The 21832-nt window shown below is 45.0% G+C and overlaps 1 protein-coding gene across 6 annotated transcripts in view; it reads right to left on the bottom strand.

Annotated features, from left to right (window-relative positions):
* OLA1 (Obg like ATPase 1) overlaps positions 1-13319 on the bottom strand; it is a 209474-nt gene extending 196155 nt beyond the window's left edge. The window contains exons 1-4 of one of the 6 annotated variants that reach the window (XM_043525485.1): positions 12962-13015; positions 12000-12137; positions 11755-11858; positions 6557-6700 (exon numbers count right to left, since the gene is read on the bottom strand). In XM_043525485.1, the coding sequence (XP_043381420.1) occupies positions 6557-6700; positions 11755-11858; positions 12000-12014 (263 nt within the window). In that variant the 5' untranslated portion in view covers positions 12015-12137; positions 12962-13015. Of the gene's footprint in view, positions 1-6556; positions 6701-11754; positions 11859-11999 lie in introns of all 6 variants that reach the window. The other 5 variants (XM_037911886.2, XM_037911884.2, XM_037911885.2 and 2 more) reach the window with 5 other exon arrangements.
* Between the last annotated feature and the right edge of the window lie 8513 nt (positions 13320-21832).

The raw sequence follows: 21832 nt of genomic DNA on the forward strand, positions 1-21832 counted from the left end.
AGTGACCCTCTTCAGTAATTCCTAGTGCGCTTCAGCATCATCCGGAGGAACCGGGAGAGGGGACCCCATTATAGCCTCGTCTGGCAACAACTATGAAGATGTCAGTGCTGTAGGGTCCTCAAAAACCATCAGTGGCCCAGTGGCTTGTTCCCCTGCTCCCTCTTGGACCTGCAGGGTCCTTGCGCCCGAGGTTTTCTGCACCGCAGGAGGGCGGGAGAGAGAGACAGCTGGTTTCTCTGATGCTCCAGACACTGAGCGGGTGGTCTGGGAGGGCTGGGTGAACCCCCACGGTTCCATGGGTATCACAGCACCAGCCACCGCGCCCGAGGCCACAGGGCCAGTTTCGATGCCAACATAGCTGGTACTGGAACTTGTCCCACCATCAGGGAACCTCGCTCCAAACCAGGGCTGGATCCTGAGCAGTCACTCCCAGGCAACCAGGACAAAGCAGAACGGTGGCTCTGTCCTGACTGGTGCCGGTCACTCCGCCTAGAGTCCAATCTGGAGCAGGGTCTTATGGACCGGTGGCACTTGATGAATCGGAACCAGCAATCTACATTTCATGCCTGACAAGCAGTACAGGGATGAGGAGTGGGACCAGGAGTCAGAACGGGCCCAGTGCCGGGATGCACCCGCATGTGGAGATGCCCTCCTAGGGGATCAGTGAAAGTCTGAGGAATGGCAACGTCGATCTCTCGACAGGTCCCTGGAGTGATAACATGGTCTCAGAGATATCAGGTATCAGGACCTGGGGGCCACGTGCCTCCAAAGGTCTGCACCCAGTAGCCACCGAGCTGAGCTTCAAGCCTCTCTGCCCATACGCAAGGTCCAGGGAGCAAATGAGACTGCACTGCATCTGCCTTTCGTGGTCAGATGCATGGTGGCTACAGGAGGGCGAGCGCTGGCAGGACGCCCCCCCATGACAGGGAATGGTGACGCTGAGATGGGGACCGAAGCGGTCTGAACATGGGTTTACCTTGTGACCAGGGAACCAAAGGAGCCAGCGTGGGTGGCACATGATCTCCTGCGCTGCCTGCAGGGCCTCTGGCGTGGACAGTACCTGGAGCTGATGGAGGCCTCTGCCACTATCCGGGGTAGCCGGCGAGGAGCGGGTTGGGCTACATCGCTCCACTGGAGCTTGGGCCAGAGATCCTGATGTGGGTGAAGAGCTGCCTGGCATTGGACCTTGATCACACTGTGTCTTATCCTTTCCCTTGTGGGAGGTTGGAGACTGGCCTTGCACTATCTTCTTGGGCTTCTTGGTCAGAGCCATGGATGGGGATCAGTGCCAGCCCGTGGACGATCCCAGTGGGGCGCTGCATACCAAGGTCACGGTGCTCGGCACCGAGTCGGAGAGCTGCTCCGGTGCTGGGGTGAGGGCAGACTCCAGAAGGAGCGCTCTTAAATGAATATCGCGCTCCTTCTTAGTCCTTGGCTTGAAGGACTTGCAAATTTTGTGCTTTTCACTAATGTGCCCTTCGCCCAAGCAACGCAGACAACTGCTGTGTGGATCCCTAACAGGCATGGGCCTCCTGGGGTAATCACAGGGCTTAAAGCCTGGGGACCGGGGCATGCCCCATCCTGAGGCAAAGTCCCATTCAGGACCTACGAAGTCTCTAACTATAGCTAAGGGATTTATAAACACTAACAGAAAACTATGTTCACTATAATACAAGAAATAATTAGTTCATACAAATGAGCAGCAACAGCACTAGTTGAAGCAGCAACAGTTCCAGCACCATCACTGGTGGCAAGAATGAACTGAGGGTAGTGGGAACTGGCGGTGCCCTATATATCGTGGCATGTGCATCCCACTCCGGGGGCACCAAAGCTGGTCCTCTATGGATACTGTTGAGGGAAAAAACTTCTAGCACCGGTGTATGTGGTGAGCATTCAACTTAGGTGTGTGTGGACATGAGCAAGCACTCGAAGAAGTAAAAATGAAAGACTCAAGATTGTCTGCACCATCTTATTAAGACAGACATCTTATTAATAAGAAACTAAGAGATGTAAGGGAATCAGGATGAATCTACTGTAGATGGCTGGTTTTTAGAGATTGAATACAAAGTTACCAAAGCAACAAAATACACTACTGGAACTAAATTTTGCTCTCTCCTGCCAGGCAAAAAAAACAGACAGTCCAAACTGTGGTCTTTAAATTCTCTTTCACTGCTGGCACATTTACTTTTAATGCCAAAATATAAGTGTCACACACAAGCTGACTTAAATTGGCCCACAAACAAGTTGAAGTGCAAGATAAACAGAATGAGGCCAAAGATGATTTTATGTAATCATATGTTTTAGAGAAACTTTGGCCTGTAAATGTATGTGGTTCTGGAAAGACGGATTATCTTATACGGTTGCAGACATGGCAGTGCTTTATCCAGATAAATTGTGTATATTCCTATGTGGAGTTAAATGCTTTGTTTTTATATCAAAAATTGTTGCATATATTAGACCACAGGTACAAGTTTCAAAAGGGCTCAGAGATGGCCCAATTCTGTTCCCATCGAAGTGAATGGTAAAACTCCCATTGTTTATTTTAATATGAGCAGATTTCAGCTAGCACGGAGAACTTTGGGGGGGGGGGGGGGGGGGGGAATCTCATCCCAAATATCTGACAATCCAGTAAATAAAGAGATTCAGGATAGTCTTTTTAATTATAAGGAAAAAAAGCAACTTATTGCTAATTTTTATTCGAAAGCTATTTCAAATTATTGGTTTGCAATACTATTTAAAGTTTCAAGAGAAAAAAAAACCTTAACTTGTATTTCAGTAATATTAAATGCATTTACCATACACAAAACAATAAAAAAGCCACCACTTCATTAATCACTACCCTACAATCTTCTCTCAAATTCACAAAACATACAGACTTAACTCTGAACTTATTGAATAAATGGTTTTGTAATGATTTACAGTGTAATAAGATGCACGGAACTGTTTAGGCGATAGAATAAACAAAGTCTTGAGGTGCTGAACTGAGATTATTGAAGTAACTAAAGTGTACAATGCTAGTGTTGAGACAGAAAATATAAACATTCATTGTGTATCCTTCAAGAGAAACAGCATACAGAACTGCATTTAAATTGCTAAGTTTGGAGAGGATATTATTTATTCAGGCTGTAGGAGAAGAAACAAATGCCTGTTGTAAAGGAATGTGACATTGTTTATGGTTGCAGATTTAAAAGAGTGTAAGTTGCAAAATATGTGGGGCCCTACCAAATTAACTGCCCATTTTGGTCAACTTCACCATCATAGGTTTCAGAGTAACAGCCATGTTAGTCTGAATTCGCAAAAAGAAAAGGAGTGCATCACCCTCTGGTAGCTCACGAAAGCTTATGCTCAAATAAATTGGTTAGTCTCTAAGGTGCCACAAGTACTCCTTTTCTTTTCACCATCATAGGATTTTAAAAATTTTAAATTTCACGATTTCAGATACTTACACTGAAATTTCAGTGTAACCATGGAGATCCCAACCCAAAAAGGGGCCATGGAGGGGTTGCGATATTGCAACCCTTCTGCGCTATTGCTGGCGGCAGTGCTGCCATCAGAGCTGGGCAGCCGGAGAGCAGCGGCTACTAGCCGGGCACACAGCTCTGAACGCAGCACCAGCACAGAAGCGAGGGTGGCATGGTATGGAGCAGGGCCCCCACTTTTGGTGGGGGCAGAACCAGCCCGATGGGTGGGCAATGTGTGCGACTGCCCAGGGCGCTGTGGTTGGAAAGGGGGGCTCTGTGGTCAACCCCAAACACAGCCAGCCCAAGGCCCATTTAACCCCCAAGTGCCAGGGCACTGGGCCTGGAGCCAGGGAAGGCCAGGGCTGGGGGCACTATGGCCGAGGGCTCCTACCATACAAAGGGCTCCTATGGCTTGTCCTAGCCAGGCTGGTGAGGGACAGGACTTCCTTTTCCCCTGCAGGAGCCACTCCCGGGGCTGGGTCAGACCCATCTCCAGGAACCTCCCCCTATTGCAGGAAGCTCTGCGGCTGCTAGCAGGGAGCCAAATTCTGAAGGTAGCACCACTGCCAGCAGCAATGCAGAAATAAGGGTGTCATGGCAGGGTATTTCCATTTTTACTTCTGTGCCGCTGCTGGCTGCCTTCAGAGCTGGGTGGCCAGCCAGCATCTGCTGTTCTCCAGCCACCCAGCTCTGAAGGCACCGCAGAAGTAAAGGTAGCAACACCTACTCCTGGGGGAGTTCTCTGCCAAAAAATTAAAAATTCTGCACACAATATTTTAAAATTCTGCATATTTTATTTGTCAAAAACAACAGTATAATCACTCCAGTTTCAATTATTTTGGTAATTTTTTTCAAAATACCTATCAACAATGCACATAACAACGAAAGACTCCTCCAGGGGTAGAGAGTTACAGAAACTCCTACAACAATCCAGTTGGGGGGTATTGGATGGGGCCCCCAGACACCTGAACTCCCCTCCCCCAGAGCCCAGCTGTGAGGACACTTGCACCCTCCTCCCCCCAGAGCCCAGCTACAGGGCAGCCGCCAGCCCAGACACTTGCACCCCCAGACCCTTTACTCCCCCCAGTTTCTCTACTGTTCCACCAGGGAATATGGTGTGACGTGGCCCTGCCCTGTCTCGCCCTTTGCCAGAGCTGGGTTTTTCAGTCCCTCTCCCATCCCCTGGAGAATGAGGAAAAAGTCCAGCAGCCAGACCATGCAAAGCCTCTACCCCCGCCAAGTGGGGCACTGCAGAGGCCAGTGGCCAGCAGCTCTGCAGCCCCAATTCTGCAGGGGAAACAATCTAATTCCCATATCCTTTGAGTATCTATAAAATCAAGCAAGCTTGTAAAAATGAATCAGAGTGCTGTTCAAACTGTGACTTTCATGTAACTGACTATTTATGCCTAAAGGTTTAGCAAGAGACAATATTCAGTAATATTTAAGAAATGGGAAAAAGAGTACTAACTGGCTACTTTAAAAGTGTCAATACTGCTTCTATAAAAAGAACAGAAATTGAATTAAAACAGAAGTTTTTCCGCTTAAACAGCATTAAGACCAAGGAAAAATTATCCCTTTGATTTTTTCACCCATGTCACCACCTTCACTTTAGAACACAGACCCCAGAAGGATTTCAATCCCCTACCTTCTCCTCCTCAAAACACCCTTCTTCCATAAGGCCCATCAGTGTTAACACACCACTATGTCTTGGAGTAGGATTCAAGAAAACGACAACAACTGAGCCATTATGTCTTGCAACCACTACGTCTGGTGTTTCTACAATAAACTATTTTGTAGTTTTGTTTTTTTAGATTGCAAGCTCACTGGGGCAAGAACTAAAACTTTACTCTACATCCTGCATAGCATCACTTATGCTATCAGTGATCATATTAGAAGAAATCTATAACAAAGATCTCTATACTAATTTGTTTTCCAGTATTAGGTACATATTTCTAATACTTTTCAAATAGTTTTTCTATCAATTACAGTTAGCAACAGGTTTGCAAGTTTTAAGAAATTAATATTTGGCCAACAATTTCATTATCCCTTTTAGTTCTACTGCTGATTTGGTACTAAAATTGAGTTGTAACAAACCATGCAAAATATACAGAAATGCAGAGATAATCAGACAATAAATGTGGTGTATTTCACACTGATTATGATCTGGCTACATCAGCAGCCTCAAAACTAGAATTTCTAAGCGATAAAGAAAGGTGTTTATACAGTTTTCGACTTCCAAAAGCAAATAAAAAGGGGTCATCTTAAAATTAAGATTTTTGACTTTTACGTATGTATACTCCAAGTCTGATGCTGAACATATTAGATATAACTTTAATATGTCTTATAACAGAAAGAAGAGTCGAGACAGGCGATAAAATTGATTGGAAGCTTTTATATGCATGTCTTTCTGTTTCTTTAACTGTTTATAGGAGACAAATGAAAATATCATAGAAGCATATAAAATAATAGTAGAAAGAGGTTAACTAAGAGCAGACTTTTTTCCTCTTATAAAAAAAAGATGACATTTAATGAAACTCAAAAGCAAATTTACAACCACCAAAGTAAATAGTGGACCAGTTAGAAAAAAAATAACCTGTGCAACTCACTAATACATCATCACTGAGGCCCTGAGCTCAGTAAAATTTTAAAAAGGGATTAGAATATTTTTTAGGGACAATTAGAGCGTATACATTTACTTTAAAATAGGATAAAAAATAAGATGTAAACCCATCATGGCATAAACCAGCTCTAACTGATAAAGATCCTCAATGGGCAGCTTAAATCATAATTGTTCACTCTGGGATGAGAGGATACTGGACTACATAGTCTGATCAGGAATGGCAATTCCTATGTTCCTAATTGTTCTATCACAGATGTCAGATGGAAGGCACAAGATTCCAATTACTTGTACATATCAAGTCACATTCTAAGAGGTCTTAATTCTAAACTAAAATCACACACACTGAAGTAGTCTTTAGAAGAAGGTGATTAAAGAAAAAAGCCAGCACTGAACTGACATTCATCTTTTACAATAATTTAGGACAGTTTTTGTTAAAAAGCATTTTAGTTGGAAAAAAAATAAGATTTAGAGTTACCTTGGAGGCTTATGGTACTGGCATAGGAAGTCGAACCTATCATCTGGCACAGGTACCCGACTCTCATTTGGATCAATAGTGCAGAAAGGGAAGTTTTCTGCTGCTGCCTGACTTTTTGTTAACACATTAAAGAATGTGGATTTCCTAAAAACAAAAAGAAGACCCTCTTAATCCAGTTTCATTTAGAGCAGGGGTTAGCAAACTTTTTGGCCCAAGGGCCACATCAGGGTTGCGAAACGGTATGGAGGGCCAGGTAGGGAAGGCTGTCCCTCCCCAAACAGCCTGATCCCAGCCCCCTATCCGCCCCCCTCAAAACCCGTGACCCATCCAACCCCCCCTGCTCCTTGTCCCCTAACCACCCCCTCCTAGGAACCCCAGCCCCTGACTGCCCCCCCAGGACCTCCCCCCGTATCCAACCCCGCCTGCTCCCTGTCCCCTGACTGCCCCGACCCCTATCCAGGCCCCTAGCCCCTGACAGGCCCCCCAACCCATCCAACCCCCCCGCTTGTCCCCTGACCGCCCCCTCCCAGGACCCCCCCATCCCTAACGGCCCCCCCCCGGACCCCATCCAACCCCTCCACTCCCTGTCCTCCCACTCCCAGGACCCCCCGACCCTCCAGTACCCCACCCCCCCATCCAACCCCCCCGTTCCCTGACCACCCCCAAACCTCCACCCCATCCAACCACCCTCTGTCCCCTGACTAATGCCCGGGACCTTCTGCCCCTCATCCAAAGCCCCCCCCCCGACCCTTACCATGCTGCTCAGAGTGGCAGGACAGGCTTATTGGAACGCCTGGGAGGTGAGTGGGCGCAAGCCGTGCTACCTGCGTGGCAGCATAGCCACAGGGGAGGGGGAACAGCAGGGGAGGGGCCGGAGGCTAGCCTCCCCCGCCGAGAGCTCAGGGGCCGGATGTGGCCCGCGGGCTATAGTTTGCCGATTTAGAGGTATTAAAAAGAACAAGATAAAAAATTCTCTCATTCTATTCTGAGATCCAAAATACAAAGACTGGATCCCACAAAACAATTAATATTATGAACAAAGATCATACCACCATGAACTAGTACAGACCAGAAGAGGAGTTAAAAATTCATTAAACATTATCAGCTGTCCCTCTTGTAGTACAAGATGCTTTCAAAGGTACAAAGGGGAAAATGGAAACCCAACCCTCATTTGTGTCTTTAAAATTTTCTCACTAAATGTTATCAAAAACAAAATAGAGGTACAGTAAACCAAAAGCAGATCACAAAAATGTTTTGCTCTCAGGGCAAAAACTACACTTTTTCCTACCATGCAAAACAAGATAAAATGGCCAGGCATGAAACAATTATTTTCTTATCCAACTGAAGTAGTTCCATACTGACAAATGAGAGTTTGAAACTCTTTCCCCGTTTCTACAAACTCTTGTTCTTTAAATACCTTGGGCATTATTTAGATCCATAGCATCTTTATTACTTGTGCTGGGCAGAACATTTAGACTTAAATAGGCAAGAGACAAGAGATGAGAGGAAAATCTAAAGAGGAGAAGTCTGAAAAGGACATCATATTAAACAATTTGAAATATTCTATATGGATACACTATTCCTCTAGTTGAGAGATAGAAGTATCTTAAACTTTCTTTACCATGTGAGCTAGCCACCAATAGTAGAACCACTATCAATATCAAACTATTAAGTAGAGCATTTTCACTCACACCATGTTACAGACTGCTTATATATCACTCAGTCTGCCATTTGTTTTGAACTTTACTTGACTCCTCAGTCCTCTCTGAATGCCTAATACGTTAGTCCATTGAAGAGAACAAAAAGGCTCCCATTACCTTCAATATTCTTTGGATCAGACCATGAGTTATAAGTCTACTATTCTATTTTTTCCTGTGTTGCTATTATTGCCCTTTTAATTTCAGAAAGATTCTTGGTGGCTTAAAGAAAGCTATGAAAAAAATCCCATTATTAAAATCAGAATTTTGAAAGTTGAATGAGTTAAATATACAACACAACCATCAGATAGTTTATTTTGTTATTACATGCATCGTACCTAAAACCATTTGTCTCAAAGAGATGCTATCCACTTAAAAATTACATTTTCATCTGAGAATTATTAGCCTACTAGTTTCAGGGTAGCAGCCGTGTTAGTCTGTATTCACAAAAAGAAAAAGGAGTACTTATAGCACCTGAGAGACTAACAAATTTATCTGAGCATAAGCTTTTGTGAGCTACAGCTCACTTCATCGGATGCAGCCGATGAAGTGAGCTGTAGCTCACGAAAGCTTATGCTCAGATAAATTTGTTAGTCTCTCAGGTACCACAAGTACTCCTTTTCTTTTAGCCTACTAGTGTGACAAAACTCCATTTTGTTTACTTGGTATATCTGACAATATTCTTGTTTCTGGTACATAACTTTCACCAGGCTCTGCAAAAACGTGTGAACAAGCAGGTGTGAGCAGAGAACGCAATGGAAAGAGCAAGGAGGGTATAGGAATGTAGGCCCACATTAGAAGATTTGGGTGAATGATGGCTTTAAATGGAGTTGGATATTAGCATAAGCAATAAGACCAAAAGTACATGATCAAAAAGAGTGAGATCATGAGAAAAGCGTTGTGTTGTTGAAGTGACCCTTCGAAATATCAGTGTTCATATTTAATGTTTGTGCTGAAGTAATAGAAATAAAACAGTTAGATACTAGGAGCAATAAGATTTTTTTATGTATTATTTAAAAAATGGCTTCATCTGGCCTTAGCTAAGTTGTTGGGTTAAAGAGTATTACAAAAGGTAAACTCTTCAAGGGATGGTAACATCTGCCTGACCAATTCGGAGATGACCAATATGGCTCTAAGCATCCCTGGGTTTAACCTGTTTGTAAATATCTTGATCAAATGCTTATAAATGTTTTGTTGCTAGTTGGATATAGTAAATTGCTTATTATTTATGCTTTTTAGGCATGTTTAGATCAATTGTATAAATAGCATCTAGTCTTTAGATTTAATAAAGAAATTTATGGTTAAATTAGTATTGTGGTAATACCCTGTATAAATAATAATTACAAGAGTATTTTTGGTGCTGCTGTCCTAAGATAGTTTTAAAAGGAACTTCTTGGCTAATAGGAAAGCAACATATCCTTTTTCTTTAAAATTATATATAAAAATAAAAAAATAAATAAATACCATTTAAGTTGTGAAGTTATCAGAATTGTTTACGATCAATTCCAAAACAATTAACAGTGTCTAAGTTTATTTTCATATTTGTATAAAGTATTTTATAAGCCAGTGAAAAAGAAAATGCTGCAATCATTTAACAACTAAAAGTTTTATTCCTGTTTGTACTATACAAATTTAATGTGAGGAGGAAGATTTTTTAAAAAGTAAACTACCACCAATCTGATCACCTATTGAGATCTGGGAGCATATCCAGAGGTTCCACCCCCAGCTTAAGGGAGGGAACAACTGAACCCGGGACTAAAATAATTCCAGGGGACAACTAACAGAGGGCAATCGTCAGTAACCGACACTATCTTTGGACACAGCAGCACGTAGGATCCTTCTTTGGACCCAGGCGTGAAGGCTTGCTGCACACTGACCCTGGCCCATTCAAAAACGGTTCAGAAGGTCCATAAGCAGCATGGCAAATAAAAGCTGAGTAAACGCATGGTCAGATCAGTTATAAGACACTGGTTTCTGACGTCCACTGCAGACCATTATTCATGCCACACTGACGTCACAGAGAAATCTGGGCAGGGGAAGTTGCCCATAATAGGTGTCTCGACAAGAAGCACATTTTTGGGTGGTCAAAGAGTTCTGTGTATAGTGGTAAGCTCAGGTCTGCCCTGATCTTGTCAACCATTCTGTCTGTAGCATCCTCATGGCAGATGTGCGGAAGAGTGATGTTTAACTTGGGGAGCCACAGCACTGATGCGGGTCAAATCGTGCTAGTTATGATGCGCATGGTGGAATACAGATGAACATTAACCATCTTGATGTGAGACAAATGGCGTCAGATTGGACCACAACATTCTGCTGCAGAGTAACAGAGGCCTAAACCAAATGATCGGCAAGTTTGAACATTTGTGCCCCATGTTGTTATGCAACCTCATCTTGCGTTAGTTTTCCAAATGTAGCATAATCACCAATGACTATTAATAATCTACCATAAACTTCATGCATTTCCCAGTTATTCCAACATCTTCAATTAAAGAGAAGTCACTTAACCTCTTTGATAGGGGCTTTTGAGCTCTACAGATGAAAAGAGCTATTATCACACTTCCTATCAAATTTCTCTCACACAAACAATGTAGCACTAAATTTTTATATAAACTCATTTCATTCACAGACCTCAGAAAACTTGACCAAGAAGGAAAAATATAAAGTTATTCTTAGTGCTTATGATTGTGGCATCATTAACCTGCCCTGTCTACAGTCTTCCCTCTTAAATTTACCCATTATTGCTACTATTACAACATACAGCCCACAGAAGCATGAAAGTTAGGAATGGTAATAACAGATTACTAATATCATCTCCCTGGCAATAAAGGATTGTTTCTTTCAGTATATTCTCTCTCCACTATAATTTTTTCAGCCCTTTATGTAAGGTTACTGTAGAACAGGATAGTATTTTTCATGTTCTCAACCTAAAAGCAATTCAAACTTAAAAAAAAAAAAATTAGATTTTATCCTTCATTTTAGACATGTTTCCACACAAAACATAACCAGTTTTCAAATGAGTGGCTTTCAGAAATGTTCCGATTTAAGCCAACACCGCAAACATAGTGCATTTTGATCATTAAAAAAAAAAACCACACACACACAAACTACCTATTTGTTTCACAAATGAATTGGAGTCAACTCCTCAAACACTTTATACAGATTCAGTTATTCACTTGCTTTTCATTTCCAGAGGATAGGCTTTAATGTACAAATTTGTGTATATGACTATATTACATTTTAGCCCTCTGACTGTTGTTTCTTCACATTCAAACAAATATAATAAAATTGACAAGCCAGATCATGACTGCGATGCAAACAAATTCAACAACCAATGAAGCCTAATCAGATCACTTCATCTAACTAATAAACACATAAATAAAGCATAAAGTTTTGTTCCATCCTGTACGTTTTCAACACTTGACTGCTAAGATGCATACTAAGCACAACCAGCTACAGTCTGGAGGATGGATAAGCCCAAAGCGTCTCCTCTCAGTTACCTACCCAACATTTGGCAGCCCAACAATGCCGATTTTCAGCGACGTCCCAAATCTTCCAATGATTGGATGTGGCTTAACCCCATCATCACCTCCCTTTTTGGGGGGCATCTGAAATGACAACATAGAAAACGTTTAATATTTGGAGCCCGGTTCCCCACCCCCCAGTTCCTTTCTAGTCCCTCAGAGCCTACAACAGGCAGCGTGCGGACGCCCCACACACGTTTCCCTTCCCAGAGAGATTCCAGGTACCTTTCTGGGAGCCATGACAGCAGGGCACCGCAGGCAGCAGCAGCAGCCGGGCAGAGCAGCGCATGGCCCCCTCACGCAGCACAGAGACCTCGCGTGGCTGAGAAGGTGGATTTGGCTGCTGCAGCTTCTGCAAATCCCCTGCAAAGGCTGAGCTAAAAATAACCGGCTCAGAGACTAAGAGGGGGAGCGAAATTTAACACACACCCCACTCGGCCTGCCCGAGGCAGCTACCGCCTCCTGCTCCGCTTCCAAGCCTGACGCGTGCGGACGTGAGGGGCACGGCGGAGACTGCCGGGCGGGCACTGGGCCAGCTGGGCACCGAGTCGGGCGCCTGGGCACGGCGAGGCCGAAGCGCCCCACGCCAGAGAGCAGGGCAGCGGCCCATCGGGGGAGGCTGCCCCCAGCCGGAGGCCCGCAGCGGCCCAGTGCCCCGGCCCGTGGGAGGCGGCTGAACCCCAGCCCACGCCGGGGCAGCTGCTAGAGGGGCGCAGAGCTGCACGAGGCCTGCTCCGCGGCCCCCCGTTCCCGACGGGCCGGAAAGGAACCGGTGCGGCGGTGACAGCACCCAGCTCCCCCGCGGTAGACGCTGCCCGGGGCGGGACGGAGCGGGGGGGGTTCACCTTGCTGCGATGAGGGGGGTTATATTTACACTGTCCCCGCCGGCCTCAACCACGAGAGCGCGAACACGGCGGCCACGCACGCTGGCGCCCCAGCAGCAGGCGGAACAGGCGGGGCCCGCGGGGACGCCCAGAGAGGAAAGGTCACGCAGAAGGAGGGGGAGCCTCGTGCTCCCGCGGGCGTTGCGGGAGGCTCTGGCGGCGGTTGAAGGCGGGGGGCGTCAGGCGCTGGCTCGCCGGCGCGCACGGTTCGGCTCTCCCCGCCCTGGGCAGCTGGGCCTGCCACAGACCCAGCAGGAGCGGCTCTCCCCCCGCCCAGCTGCTCCGGCCCACCTCTAACGTTACCTGTTACGCGTTCACTGCGGCCCCGTGCGTGGCCAGAGACAGGCGCGGTCCCTGCCCCTCCAGCCGCAGGGCTCTCACGGCAATAAAAGAGCTGCTTCCGTACGGGGGCGGCAGCTGGCCTCCGGGAGCGAGCACCGGGGCAAGGGGAAATTACTCCAAATGTACAGTGGCGCAGAGGTCAGGCTCCTCAGGTTCTTTGTATTCAAAATTAGTGCCTGGTAAACGGGCTGTCACCCCTCACCTGCGGCAACAAACTCTTGCTGCTGCTTTCGTGCCCGGCTGGTCCCGCGGCTCTGGGGTGCGGGGGGGGGGTTGTTTCCAGATAAGATTGTAGAAACCGGGGCCTGGCTAGTCTGCAGATCCCAGGGCATTTTTCGTAAACAAATAGCCGTGAATCCTTGTATAATGTCCCTTTCCTTCCCCAGCCCAGCCCTGTCACCCAACTTTGGCAGAGTGCTGCTTGCCACACTTCTGTGCTCTGCAATTCAATGATATTGTTCTTATGTCATTGGTAAAATGCTTTCGGATCCTTGGGGATGAAAGTCACTATACATATGCTATAAAACACTGGATTATGGGTACTATGTAAATAAATATTTTTACTCTAACTCACTCCTTATTTCTACCTGGGATGGCTGTGGTTCAGTGCACACTTTCACCCACTGGACTTGACTTCCTGTTCAGATGCCCTGGTAGAGTTGTTTTGTACTCTCTTTTCAACTCCTTGGCTCAGCTTCTGTTTAGCCATTTTTTACAGACAATCACCCAAGCAGTGGGCATGATTTAAAAGTTCTACAGAGAGAAGGCTGTATAGTGTGAATGCTGCTCAGAATCCATTTTATAATGCAGGGGTTCTCAAACTTGGGGTCGGGACCCCTCAGGGAGTCACAAGGTTATTATCTGGGGGGTCACGAGCTGTCAGCCTCTACCCAAACCTTGCTTTGAAGCCAGCATTTGTAATGGTGTTAAATAGAAAAAAAGTGTTTTTTGTTTATATGGGGAGTCACACTCAGAGGCTTGCTATGTTAAAGTATAAAAGTTTGAGAACCACTGTTATAATGACAGGTTTCAGAGTAACAGCCGTGTTAGTCTGTATTCGCAAAAAGAAAAGGAGTACTTGTGGCACCTTAGAGACTAACCAATTTATTTGAGCATAAGCTTTCATGAGCTACAGCTCACTTCATCGGATGCATACTGTGGAAAGGTTTCAGAGTAACAGCCGTGTTAGTCTGTATTCGTAAAAAGAAAAGGAGTACTTGTGGCACCTTAGAGACTAACCAGTTTATTTGAGCATGAGCTTTCGTGAGCTACAGCTCACTTCATCGGATGCATAGCAGCATGCATCCGATGAAGTGAGCTGTAGCTCACGAAAGCTCATGCTCAAATAAACTGGTTAGTCTCTAAGGTGCCACAAGTACTCCTTTTCTTTATACTGTGGAAAGTGTAGAAGATCTTATTATATACACACAAAGCATGAAAAAATACCTCCTACTGGTAATAGCTTATCTAAAGTGATCACTCTCCTTATAATGTGTATGATAATCAAGTTGGGCCATTTCCAGCACAAATCCAGGTTTTCTCACCCCCCCCCCACACACAAACTCACTCTCCTGCTGGTAATAGCTTATCCAAAGTGGCCGCTCTCCTTACATTGTGTATGATAATCAAGGTGGGCCATTTCCAGCACAAATCCAGGGTTTAACAAGAACGTCGGGGGAGAGGGGGGGTAGGAAAAAACAAGGGGAAATAGGCTATCTTGCATAATGACTAAGCCACTCCCAGTCTCTATTCAAGCCTAAGTTAATTGTATCCAATTTGCAAATTAATTCCAATTCAGCAGTTTCTCGCTGGAGTCTGGATTTGAAGTTTTTTTGTTGTAAAATAGCGACTTTCATGTCTGTAATCGCGTGACCAGAGAGATTGAAGTGTTTTCCGACTGGTTTATGAATGTTATAATTCTTGACATCTGATTTGTGTCCATTTACTCTTTTACGTAGAGACTGTCCAGTTTGACCAATGTACATGGCAGAGGGGCATTGCTGGCACATGATGGCATATATCACATTGGTGGATGTGCAGGTGAACGAGCCTCTGATAGTGTGGCTGATGTGATTAGGCCCTGTGATGGTGTCCCCTGAATAGATATGTGGGCACAGTTGGCAACGGGCTTTGTTGCAAGGATAGGTTCCTGGGTTAGTGGTTCTGTTGTGTGGTATGTGGTTGCTGGTGAGTATTTGCTTCAGGTTGGGGGGCTGTCTGTAGGCAAGGACTGGCCTGTCTCCCAAGATTTGTGAGAGTGATGGGTCATCCTTCAGGATAGGTTGTAGATCCTTAATAATGCGTTGGAGGGGTTTTAGTTGGGGGCTGAAGGTGACGGCTAGTGGCGTTCTGTTATTTTCTTTGTTAGGCCTGTCCTGTAGTAGGTGACTTCTGGGAACTCTTCATGCTTTGTGTGTACATAATAAGATCTTCTACACTTTCCACAGTATGCATCCGATGAAGTGAACTGTTATAATGCTTGCTGAGTTTCACTCATTAGGAGAAAGACTCACACTTTTACATTACATGTGTTTATCATAGCTCATTTGTGATGAAGGATTTTGCTCTCTGGGTTTTAATGAGATTTAAAATCTCACTTTTAAAAAAATTTCTCCTATACAGACCCCAACTCCTCAAGCACTTTCCACAGAAAATTCCTACTGAAGCCAATTTGTGCTCTCAAATTGTCCCAGCTTCTTGTGATCAGCCTAAACCTTAAGGGTATGTCTACACTGCCATGTAAGATCAGAGTTAGTGGAACTCAAGTCCATGGACCCTAGGTTTGCAAGCCCAAGGCTTAAATGTACACAGTGCACATGCACCCTCAGTTTAGAATTTCAGGACTCAGGCCCAAATCCAGGGCTCCAATGTCTACACTGCAGTATGCAGATTCGAGTCAAACCAGCATAACCCAGGCTTCCTAGTGCTCTCCCCAGCTGTGACCACTCTGGTTTGAGATGGAGTATGGGGAAACTGACTGCCCACCCCATGCATTACAGGAAATTGTCGCAGCTCACCAACACTTCTTGTTGAGACGTCTTTTAGATCTGCATGCTCCCAGAAACAAAAGCCAGCCACATGAAGGAGTCACCATTTCAAGAGCTTCTCTTGCTTGCTTGCTTTCACTCCTGTTTCTGCTAACAGATAGAGCATCCATAAGACGCTGGTGGACATTCTGACAGTGTTTTCTGAGCAAAGGTGCCTGGTGGAAAAAGGGGACAACACAGACATGAAAGAATTGAACTGGCTGATGCTGCTTGTGACTCTTGGTGTAGCTGCTGATGCCCTCAACCAACACTTCTGGAGCAGGGCCACAAGCACAGACTGGCAGGATTCCATCACCAGGGATGACCAGCAATGAGTCCAGCACTTTTACATGAAGAAAGCTACATTTCTGGAGCTTGTGAGCAGCTTGCCCCAAACCTTCAGTGTCAGGACAGACAAATGAGAGCAGCCATACTGGTCCAGAAACAGGTTGCTATAACTATGTGGAAACTGGCTATCCCAAACTGCTACACGTCTATTGCCAACCATTCAATGTTGGAAAGTCAACCATGTGTAAAGGGGTCACAGAGGTTTTTGAGGCAATCAGGCATGTGATTTATCCAAAGGTAGTGGGCATAAACAAGATCTCTGAAGTAATTGCTAGTTTTGAGAGAATGGGATTTCCGAAATGCATAGGGGCCGTATATGCAAATCACGTGGCCATAATTCACCCTCCCCAAAAAATACTAGCACATAAATCACAACGGGTACTACTCTATTATTATGAAGGCCCTTGTACGTGCCAACATGGGCTGCACTGGAAAGGTTTGTGATGCCAGGGTTTTCCACCCATCAGAAATCTATATTAATGGGCAGGCTGGGACACCATACCCACTGAATGGCATTGTCATAAATGGAGTAACTGTCCCCAGTGTTATCCTGGGGGACCCCAAATACCCCCTTTTGCCTTGGCTTATGAAACTATATCCTGATCTCAGACAGCCTGGTAAAAAGGTTTAATTACATCTCAGCGGTGCAGAATGGTGATTGAATGTGCATTTGGCAGACTTTAATCTGGCTGGCGCTATTTATAGAAACATTTGGATTCCAGTGTCATCCAGGCTGTTCACATTATTGTGGCTTGCCGTGCTCTACACAATCTTTGTGAAGCCAAAGGTGAGCCATTTGCTCCTGAATGAAACTGTGACAGTAATGGATTGCTGAATCAATACACTCAATTATAAAGTGCATCTATCACAGCTTGGGCAGGACAGAGCTGTCACATCCATAAAACGGACTGGGGCAACCACCCCAGGCCCTGCGCTTTGGAGGCCCTGCATTTCGGGACTCAGAGTCCAGGGTGGCCTGGGGAGGTTAGCAGGGGGCCTGGCGCTGGCAGCAGTGAGCGACCTAATCCCAGCCCACACTGCCTGCTCCTAGTGTCAGTCAGGGAAGAAAGCTGGAAAGAGGGGGGAAGGGGCTTGGGGGAAGCGGTGGAGTGGGGGTGGGGTTGGAGCAGGGGTGGGAAGAGGCAGGGCAGGGGTTTGGGGGAAGGGGTGGAGTGGGGGCAGGGCCTGCACCCCCCCTAGGGATAGCCATGGGGCAGGATGTACCCAGGCAACACCAAGCAGGGATGCTCTGTTCTGTCACATTACAGACTTGCATGGGCCAATGAAAAAAGGGATAAATAGTACATTTATGAATGTTTGTGCAATGTTTACAGTAAATGAGGTACTGTCTCCCTCCCTCCCCCCCTCCCCATTTCATTATTTATTGTGAAAGGGAGGGTTGATTGTCATGCATTGTTCCTACTGATGACAGGACTGTTTGTGAACTGGGGCTGAGGGGAATTGATTGCCATTCATAAGTACAGTGCATGGCATGACTTCTTATGAAATGGGGAAGGGACATGTGGCAACAATTGAGGATTTATAGTATGGCTTGATGTAGAGAAATGCATTGAGAAATACTGTTTGTATACAGCTTTCCAGTTGTCTTTTATCATGTGTTTACCTTTTATAATGTGTATAGCAAACAGTATGTGATGCAGTGACAGCAATAACATTTCTTAATAAAATAAAAACAAACATTTATTTTTGAACAAGTATTAGAAAACCACAATATTAAATCATTGCCAGGCAGACCAGCTGCCATTACAACACCAGTAAGAAACCAACACCAAAACCTTTAAACAAAAACACAGTGCATGAACAGTGCAAACAGTGAAGCCATTTCCAAAAAATGAATGCCCTACTGTTGCATGTCCCTTGACCCTCCCTCATTCTACTTTCCCTTCCTTTCATGTTTAGCACATACTTGCATCTGTAAATGCTTCCACTCAGCGATGCAAGGGTCTGCACCACAATGGAAGCATGAAGTGGGTGAGGGAAACTGCACAGGGTGGATAACTACATGGTGTAGATTTGCTGTGCCCAGCTGCTAAGTCCCAACTGCACTGTCCACTCAACCATGGAATTGTCCAAACATGGTACCATGGAAGGGACTCAGAACATGATGTGGGTGCAGCAGGAGCCTGTACCCTGGCAGCCATAAGCATAAGCAGCCTATTGAACAGTTCTTTCTTCTGGAATCTGTCTTCTTCCCTCAGCTGATGTTCCTGCTCTAGAAACTGTGCTGCAAGCCTCTTCCCTCATGCTGAAAATCTGTCCTCTTGCTTTGCAGCCTGTCCATGTCTTTCCACCTGTCATGAATTCTTCTCCCTCTGATTATGGACCTGTTTACTGGCCCTCTCTAGAATGTCAGCCATCAGTTCATCACAGAAACACTGCTGTTTGAACCAATCCATGACAGTTCTGCATCCCAGGGACTTGCAGCCATGGGTCTGCACTGCCAGCGTGGAAGGACCAGCAAAGATTGAAGGACCTAAATGCAGGTATCTAACAGTGCATTACTGTTTCAGTGCTTCAAAAATAAATTCGACACATCAGCAGGTAAAAGTGCCTTGTGGAACCTCAAGCCCAAAAAACAATACTGAGAATATACTGAAGCTCATTTTTACAGAGAGAAATGTCTCTGTTCCCAAAAGGCCCTTGGACACAACTGAGTTAATCCTGGTTTAAAAAAAAAAAGTCCAGAAACCGTGGTAAGTTAAAATTTACAATTGCTTTTGGTTTAAAAATTGAAGACCAACTTGGCCTGTTGGGGTTGGGGAGAGCCAGAAATTTACTACGCTGAAGGTCTACTTCTGCCTCTATCCTTGAAACAAAGCCCGTTGCCAACTGTGCCCACATATCTATTCAGGGGACACCATCACAGGGCCTAGTAACATCAGCCACACTATCAAAGGCTCGTTCACGGGCACATCCACCAATGTGATATATGCCATCATGTGCCAGCAACGCCCCTCTGCCATGTACACTGGGCAAACTGGACAGTCTCTACGTAAAAGAATAAATGGACACAAATCAGATGTCAAGAATTATAACATTCATAAACCAGTCGGAGAACACTTCAATCTCTCTGGTCACTCAATTTCTGATCTCAAAGTGACTATCCTTCAACAAAAAAACTTCGAAAACAGACTCCAACGAGAGACTGCTGAATTGGAATTAATTTGCAAATTGGATACAATTAACTTAGACTTGAATAGAGACTGGGAATGGTTGATTCATTATAAAAAGTAACCTATTTCCCCTTGTTTATTATTTTTTTTCCCCCTCCCACTGTTCCTCAGACGTTCTTGTTAAACCCTGGATTTGTGCTGGAAATGGCCCACCTTGATTATCATACACATTGTAAGGAGAGTGATCACTTTAGATAAGCTATTACCAGCAGGAGAGTAGGGTGGGGGGAGAGAAAACCTTTTGTAGTGATAAACACCCATTTTTTCATGGTTTGTGTGTATAAAAACATCTTCTGTATTTTCCACAGTATGCATCCGATGAAGTGAGCTGTAGCTCACGAAAGCTTATGCTCAAATAAATTGGTTAGTCTCTAAGGTGCCACAAGTACTCCTTTTCTTTTTGTGTTTCTATTGTTGATTCCACAGTCGGACACTCTTCCAGGGTCGGGAGGGGGGTATTGCGAAGCTTCTCCAAGTAGGGACCCAGAATGTGCTGCAGCTGCTCCAGTGGGAAATCCTCCTCAGACTGGTTTGAGCACAAGAGTCACTTCAGCAGCAGCATCCACTTCTTGCTGGCTCTCTTCCCGTCCTATATTGGATTCAAGGGTAAGAAGGTCTCCATCCTGGCTGACCAGGCTGTTGTGAAGCACTGGTGGCTCAGTGCAGTAGCCAACACTCAAACTCCTCATAAAAGGTGATGATGGTGAGTTTCCAGAGGTTTGGTTCTCATCCATAGCTTTCAGATTGTCAGTTTTGAGCTACTTAATCTGCTCCCTGCACTGGTCACTAGTCTGGTGAAACAATGCTGACAGCTTGTTTGCTAGTACAGATGGTCTTCCTGGAACTTTGCTAATATCAACCTCACACCAGAGATTAACTAAATGTGTCTGTGCTCCTGTGACCAGCTAATCATGTGCTTGGCAAAGGACTTCTTCATACTGGTGACCATTACAAATACAGGAGAAGGTTCACTCTGCTTGCAGCTCAGTGATCAGAACAAAATGGAAGGGGTTAAACATCAAACAGCTATATTTGAACCAGGGGGAGTTGCTTCCATTTCCTGGAAATCAATTGACCAGTCTTGATATAGAAAAGACAAAGGACACAATCCCACGTGGAATAGTGTGGCAGACTCTAAGGACCCAAGTGTGGGGGCCAGAGCCTGAGATGCATCCATACTGCAAAACAATGGAATTTGGGCCCAAGCCTCCATGGGACTCAGCTCGAACCCACCATCCTGTGAAGCCCGGACACACATCAGACAGAATTATAAGTAGATTGAAGGGAGCGTTGTGCTTGAGCCTGAAACTAAGCTTGGGCTTTCACTGCAGGGTAGATGTACCGTGTGTGTCTTCAAATGACTCCACTTACGTAAGAAGATATAATGAAGCTCACAGATGCATACTCCTCATCCCACACATAAACACAGAGATGAGGTAAAACATGCAGACCTTTGCTCATCTGCACTCTGTAGCAAACTTCTACAAATATCAAAACCCCATAGCTGGTTAGAGGCAACTTGACACACAGCAATGGAGGCTAAAGCTCTTAAGGGTGCTTGTGTCACTTTTGAGGGAGCATCAAGAATTTTAAGTAGTCCAGCAGGAGCAAAAAGAAGAAAGCTTGCTGAATCATATGGGTTGACAAGAACTCCTGGTGGGTCACATCCAGGTCATCTTTCTTTGTCATGACACAATTGATTAATGAATAATCTAATCCAGCACAGAGTATCTATAATGATGGTGATATGAAAGTGAATGACATGAGCAAGTATATTATAATACAGTATAATGGCAATTACTGAATGCAAACATAACAAATTCACCAACTGTAAATCAACAAAGTTGCAACCAGAAAACTACATACAGCAGTTTCAGGATTCCATTAAAAACAATAAGACATACACATGTCTCAGTCACTTAGGGGAAAGAAAAAAAGTTGTATTCCTTAGCTGAAATATTTTTTAAGTTCACTTTGTTATAGAAAAGCCAATGGTTTGCAATATGATGTATACAAATGCTTTCCCTTGCTTCAAATTTAGACATAAAAATCAATGTAGAAAGTTTCTTTTCAGCCTGTGAGTGTGAGAGAGAGAACAGTGGGAGAGTGCTAGAGGGGGAATATATAAACTCAAGGCTAATTAAGGTGTGGTTCCCTGTAGACTAGGAAAGGTGGCTGCAGGTTAATTGGAGCACCTGAAGTCAATCAAGGCCCTGTTAGGAACCTAATAAACCCCCCCCTGCTTCTGGTAGCTAGAGAAGGAG

This window comes from Chelonia mydas, chromosome 11, assembly GCF_015237465.2.
Source record: "Chelonia mydas isolate rCheMyd1 chromosome 11, rCheMyd1.pri.v2, whole genome shotgun sequence".
Lineage (NCBI taxonomy): Eukaryota > Metazoa > Chordata > Testudines > Cheloniidae > Chelonia > Chelonia mydas.